This window comes from Aplysia californica, unplaced genomic scaffold (assembly GCF_000002075.1).
Source record: "Aplysia californica isolate F4 #8 unplaced genomic scaffold, AplCal3.0 scaffold01865, whole genome shotgun sequence".
Classification (NCBI taxonomy): Eukaryota; Metazoa; Mollusca; class Gastropoda; order Aplysiida; family Aplysiidae; genus Aplysia; species Aplysia californica.
The window spans coordinates 14,999-21,451 of record NW_004799135.1 but is presented as its reverse complement, the minus strand read 5'-3'; the positions used below and the strand labels follow the sequence as shown (position 1 = coordinate 21,451).

At 42.9% G+C, this 6,453-nt stretch overlaps 1 protein-coding gene across 1 annotated transcript in view; it reads right to left on the bottom strand.

Moving 5' to 3' along the window:
- Nucleotides 1-6,453, bottom strand: part of LOC101859383 (protocadherin Fat 4) — a gene marked incomplete at both ends in the record, with an annotated part of 26,954 nt that overhangs the window by 7,159 nt on the left and 13,342 nt on the right. Inside the window, 4 exons of the mRNA XM_005113294.1 lie at nt 435-655; nt 1,747-2,019; nt 2,891-3,134; nt 5,427-5,621. Coding sequence (XP_005113351.1) covers nt 435-655; nt 1,747-2,019; nt 2,891-3,134; nt 5,427-5,621 — 933 coding nt within the window. The remainder of the gene's footprint in view (nt 1-434; nt 656-1,746; nt 2,020-2,890; nt 3,135-5,426; nt 5,622-6,453) is intronic.

Below are 6,453 nucleotides of genomic sequence, written 5' to 3'. Positions count from 1 at the left end.
AGGGATGTGTGAGGATTTGTGGGATGTGTGGGAGATGTGGGGGGAGGGGGGGAAGGTTGTATGGCATGTCTCTTCCAACACACTTGTCGTGCAACAGCAACTACAACAACAACAAAAACAACAATAACTACAACAATAACAACAACAACAGCAATAACAGCAACAACAACAACAACCACAACAACAACAACAACTATAACAACAACTATAACACAACTGTAACAACAACAATAACAACAGCAACAACAACAACTACAACAACAACAACAATAACAACAACAACAACAACTACAACAATAACAACAACAACAACTACAACTACAACAACAACTACAACAACAACAACAATAACAACAACAACAACAACATTAACAACAACAACAACAACAACATCAACAACAACTACAACTACAACTACAACAACAAGCACTCACCTCAATATCTGACACCCCACACTGTCCTTTGTAACAAATCTCCGGGTCAAAATCATTTTCTTCCATCACGGCGACAGTGAGGTGGTCCGACACCACGCAAGGCTCCAGACCACCATCACTGGCGTACACGGGCACGCTATATGGCGGGGGCGGGGAGCGGGGGAGCGGCTTGCCCAGGAAGATCGAACCATTCGGGGAAATGTGGAGAAAATCCATCCAGTCTGCATGAAACAACAACAATTATAATATTAATATGAATAATCATAATAATAATAATAATAATAATAATAATAATAATAATAATAATTAATAATATATTGGTGACATTGTTATAGTGGGGGTCTCTCGTGGCCTAGAGGTTAAGGTGTTCGCCTCTCATTCAAAGGTCCCGGGTTCCAATGTGGGTAGCAACGGAAAAATGTTCTTCTCTCAAATTGTCTCCTTTCACCTTTCCTGCTCTCTAGCAATGTTCTGTCGTCTGCTTTCACCTCCTTTCCTGCTCTCTAGCAATGTTCTGTCGTCTGCTTTCGTCTCCACTTTCTGCCCCCTCCCCCTCACCTCCTTTGCCCCCTCCTCTGGGCTCCTGACTCTTTCTGCAGCCTTTCTACTGCTACTCCTTGACTCCTCCTTACTGCTGTCTTTCTGCCACACCCCTGATCTTCAGGAAAGATCTACACCTAGCCTTCTTGGATAAGGACAAAAAATCTCGAAAGTCTCGTGTGCACGTTGTGCACGTTAAAGATCCCTCGGTGGCCTAAAATCGATAAGAGTAGGCTTCGGCCAACCCCCGGGGGAAAGTCAAAATTTCCTACCAACTGAAAATGTGGTTGGTTTTTTTTTTTGGTAAGTGTTTTACGGCTCTCACAACTGCGTAAGATCGTATGAGCACGCGGGACACATTTAACATTTTCAGTTGGTAGGAAATTTTGAATTTTGCCCGGGTGGCAGCCGAAGCCTACTCTTATCGACTTTGGAACACCAAGGGATCTTTAAAGTGCGCAACTTGCACACGAGACCTCCGAAATTTTTCGCTCTTGTCCGAGAAGGCTAGGTGTAGATCTTTTCTACCAGAAGATCAGGGGTGTGGCTGAAAGACAGCACAAAGAAGAAGCCAAGGAGTAGCAGTAGAAAGGCTACAGAAAGAGTCAGGAGGCCAGAGGAGGGGGCAAAGGAGGTGAGGGGGAGGGGGCAGAAAATGTTTAGATTTAATGTTTTCCACGCGCTCATGTGACCTATTGCAGTTGCGAGCTCGTAAAACACTTACCCAAAAAAACAACAACAAACAAAGAAAAAAAACCCATAAAAAACTCACAGGTGTCATTGATGAAGAATGTGACTTCACCATTAGGCCCCAGGTCACCGTCCACCGCCAGTAACTGACCAATGTCCAGCGAGCTGGGTGCCTGGTTCTCTGTGACGTTCACCGCGAGGCTGCCAACATCCCACACCGGGCAGTTGTCGTTGGAGTCTGTCAGGTGGACGCGCACCGTGGTGTTGCCCGTGTTGAGCCCGTCAGACACACGTACGGTCAGCTCGTACTCACTCTGTGTCTCCCGATCCAACATTCCGACCACCGTCACATTACCTGTTAGAGGACACGGTTGAACCTTATTGAACTTTGTTATAGACGGTTGAACTTGTTATAGATGGTTGAACCTTATTGGACTTTGTTATAGACGGTTGAACTTGTTATAGATGGTTGAACCTTATTGAACTTTGTTATAGACGGTTGAACCTTATTGAACTTTGTTATAGACGGTTGAACTTGTTATAGACGGTTGAACCTTATTGAACCTTATTATAGACGGTTGAACTTGTTATAGATGTTGAAATTTATTATAGACGGTTGAACTTGTTTAGACGGTTGAACCGTATTATAGACGGTTGAACCTAATTGAATCTTGTTATAGACGGTTGAACTTGTTATAGACGGTTGAACTTGTTATAGACGGTTGAACCTTATTACAGACGGTTGAACCTTGTTATAGACGGTTGAACCTTATTATAGACGGTTGAACCTTATTATAGACGTTGAACCTTATCATAGACGGTTGAACCTTATTATAAATATTGCACCTTATATAGATGTTGCACTTTATTATAGATATTGCACCTTATTATAGATGTTGCACTTTATTATAGATGTTGAACCTTATTATAAACGGCTGAACCTTGTTATAGACGGTTGAACTTTATTTTAGACGGTTGGACCTTATTATGGACGGTTGAACCATTTTATAGACTGTTAAACCAATTTTATAAACAGTTGAACCATTTTACAGTCAGTTGCAACTTGAATGGATTGAGAGAAAATATTGGCCAACCTGTGAGTGGGTTGAGAGAAAATATTGGCCAACCTGTGAGTGGATTGAGAGAAAATATTGGCCAACCTGTGAGTGGATTTAGAGAAAGTATTGGCCAACCTGTGAGTGGATTTAGAGAAAGTATTGGCCAACCTGTGAGTGGATTGAGAGAAAACATTTTGGAGTCGTCCATGGTGTAGATGAGCACGGCACTGCGCAAGTCCTTGTCGTCTGCCTGCACTTGACCAATCACGTGCCCCCTCGCTGTGGCCTCGGACACGTTGAACTCATAGACCGGCTGCAGAAAGTACGGCGCCTCGTCGTTCACGTCTGTGATGTTGACCAGGACATGCGCAGACGCGTTTCTACCTCGTCCAAAGTAGTCCACAGCAAAGATCTGGAGAGAATGATTATTACAATAATGAGAATAATTTAATGAGAATGAGAATCAAAGCTTCTCTCATAAAGGAGACAGTGACAAAGGAATGTGAGCCAGTAGAACTGAAGACAACAGCTCTCAAAACAATTTACTCCTACCTTAGTGATTCAATTCATGTTTACAGAGACGGGTCAGCCTTCAAGGCAACTATAAACGCAGGCTTTGGGGTAAGAATTGAACATCCTGACAAAACATGTGAAGAGCTATTTGACGCATGTGGTACTTCTTGTACAAATTACGAGGCTGAGGCAATCGCCATTGAAGCAGCCATCCTCCACCTGACCAACATTTTCATAATATATCCAAACAAAATCAAGAACACTATTATCTTCACAGACGGAAAGTCAGTACTCCAAGCTTTGGAAAACTTGAATCTCGAAAGCCCAGCCTGCCTATCTGTGGCTCAAACAATCAACACCTTCATACAGACCTATGCCGTCGACCTGACACTACAGTGGATACCTGGCCACAGCAACATCCCAGGAAACGACAGAGCAGACACCCTTGCCAAGAAGGGAGCATCACAAATACAACCACACAACCCAGTATCACAACAGACAGCCAAGAACATCATCACATGCAGCACCAGGGAACAATGGCTCAATGGATGGGCAATGGGCAAAACTGGAAGAACTGTATTTGCACACATGACAGCCCCCAACTCTAAAGGTGCAATAAATTCCCTGAGTAGAAGAGAACAAGTCACGATCTTTCGCCTACAAACACAACACATACCACTAAATTCCTACTTAAATAGGATCCTCAAGGATACCCCACCCGACTGCCCGTTGTGTGACTGCCAGGATGAAACAGTACCACACCACCTCTTTACCTGCCCTGCACTTAGCGACCTGCGTAGCACCTACCTACCTGCCTCTCAAGATATTGGAAATACTCTATACATTGACAAAACACAGCTGATTAAAACCTGTAAATTCTTTGCCATATCGACAGACCGAATGGCTAGAACCCAGATGGTCGCTGGATCGGTAAAGTAAAGTAAAGTAAAGTAAAGTAAAGTAAAGTAAAGGAAAGTAAAGGAAAGGAAAGGAAAGGAAAGGAAAGTAAGGTAAGGTAAGGTAAGGTAAGGTAAGGTAAGTTACGGTAAGGTTTGTTAGGTAAGGTAAGGTAAGGTAAGGTAAGGTAAGGTAAGTTAGGTAAGGTAAGGTAAGGTAAGGTAAGGTAAGGTAAGGTAAGGTAAGGTAAGGTAAGGTAAAGTAAGGTAAGGTAAAGTAAGGTAAGGTAAGGTAAGGTAAGGTAAGGTAAGGTAAGGTAAGGTAAGTTAAGGTAAGGTTTGTTAGGTAAGGTAAAGTAAGGTAAGGTAAGGTAAGGTAAGGTAAGGTAAGTAAGTAAAGTCGAGTAAAGTAATTTGGTGGTCCTCTGATGTCGATTACAGTTTACACATTCGGTACCGGATGTTTTGTATTCGTTCTTGCCAAGTGCTAAAATCGAATTGTTCATAATATGTTGCTTGGTTCATTTGATGGGATTTGATTGTTTCTTACGGAACTTGTACAATAGATCTGCCTGTGGAGGAAGTGCTGGCAGATAGTATAGGCATTATGTTGTCATATTTTTGTTAATAAATATTACGAAATGTTAACTCTTTAAACCCCATGGGACGCTGGGAGAGTCCAGTACTAGTGACAACTGTGTTGTTTCATTTACTGCTAGATCTTGCTTGTTTTTGGGAACTAATCCCGGTCCCAGTTTTTCTTTCAGTAACGACTCAGCCTTTGTCTCCGCCATTTGGACGTTGGAGGAAAGCTTTTGGGCAGAGAAATGAAGAAGTAAGAGCAGCTATCGGCGCTGAGTGCTGCCTGCGTTACATAGAACGACAGAGGATCAAATGGTTTGGCCACCTGTTACGTATGTCACCTGGCCAGCCAGCCTCGAGAGCCTACAACACCAAGCACTCAGGCTATGAAGGAAGAGGAAGGCCACGCAAAAGGTGGATCGAGGGTGTCAAGGAAACCCTGAGAAAACATAACATCACAACTGAAAGAGCTGCGGAGCTGGCCTACCATAGAAAACTGCATCTCTCCTCGACGCTTAACGGCAACAGAGGAGGAACAAGTACAAAGTACAAAGTACAAGTAAGTAATGAGACATAGTACACCATGTTTAGGGGACTGTAGAAAAAACTGCGCGGGAAACAGTGAAAATTAAACTCATGGTTTAAAGAGTTAAATCGACCTCAAAATGACTTAGATTTGTTCATAAAAGTAAGTAAAGCTAGGGGGCGGGTACCTGCAGGTCATAGAAGTCCCTGGTCTCTCTGTCCAGCACGGCCGATCGGTCAGCTGATGTAGCCAGGAGGACCGTTAGCTCACCAGACGTGGCATCGATGGCAAACGGCACAGTGACTTCATGGGCCAGCTCATAGCGGACACTGGCCGGCCCGTACTGGTCAATGTCCGCGTCTGTCACCGACAGATCTGGTACCTGCGCGGGAACAGTTTAGTTTAGTTTTCGTAGAGGTTTTACGGCGCTCGCAACTGCATAAGGTCATATGAGCGCCAGCGAGAACAGTTGGTCAAATCAGATATACAGTCCATCTGCCATGATACGACCACCTGTATAATACGGCCACCTGTATAATACGACCACCTGTATAATACGGCCACCTGTATAATACGGCCACCTGTATAATACAGACACCTGTATAATACTGTATAATACGGCCACCTGTATAATACGGTCACCTGTATAATACGACCACCTGTATAATACGACCACCTGTATAATACTGTATAATACGACCACCTGTATAATACTGTATAATACGGCCACCTGTATAATACGACCACCTGTATAATACGACCACCTGTATAATACTGTATAATACGGCCACCTGTATAATACTGTATAATACGACCATTTGAATAATACGGCTACCTGTATAATACTGTATAATACGACCATTTGTATAATACGGCTACCTGTATAATACAGTATAATGCGACCATTTGTATAATACGGCCACCTGTAAAATACGGTCACCTGTATAATACTGTATAATATGGCCACCTGTATAATACTGTATAATATGGCCACCTGTATAATACTGTATAATACGGCCACCTGTATAATACTGTATAATACGACCATTTGAATAATACGGCTACCTGTATAATACTGTATAATACGACCATTTGTATAATACGGCTACCTGTATAATACAGTATAATGCGACCATTTGTATAATACGGCCACCTGTAAAATACGGTCACCTGTATAATACTGTATAATATGGCCACCTGTATAATACTGTATA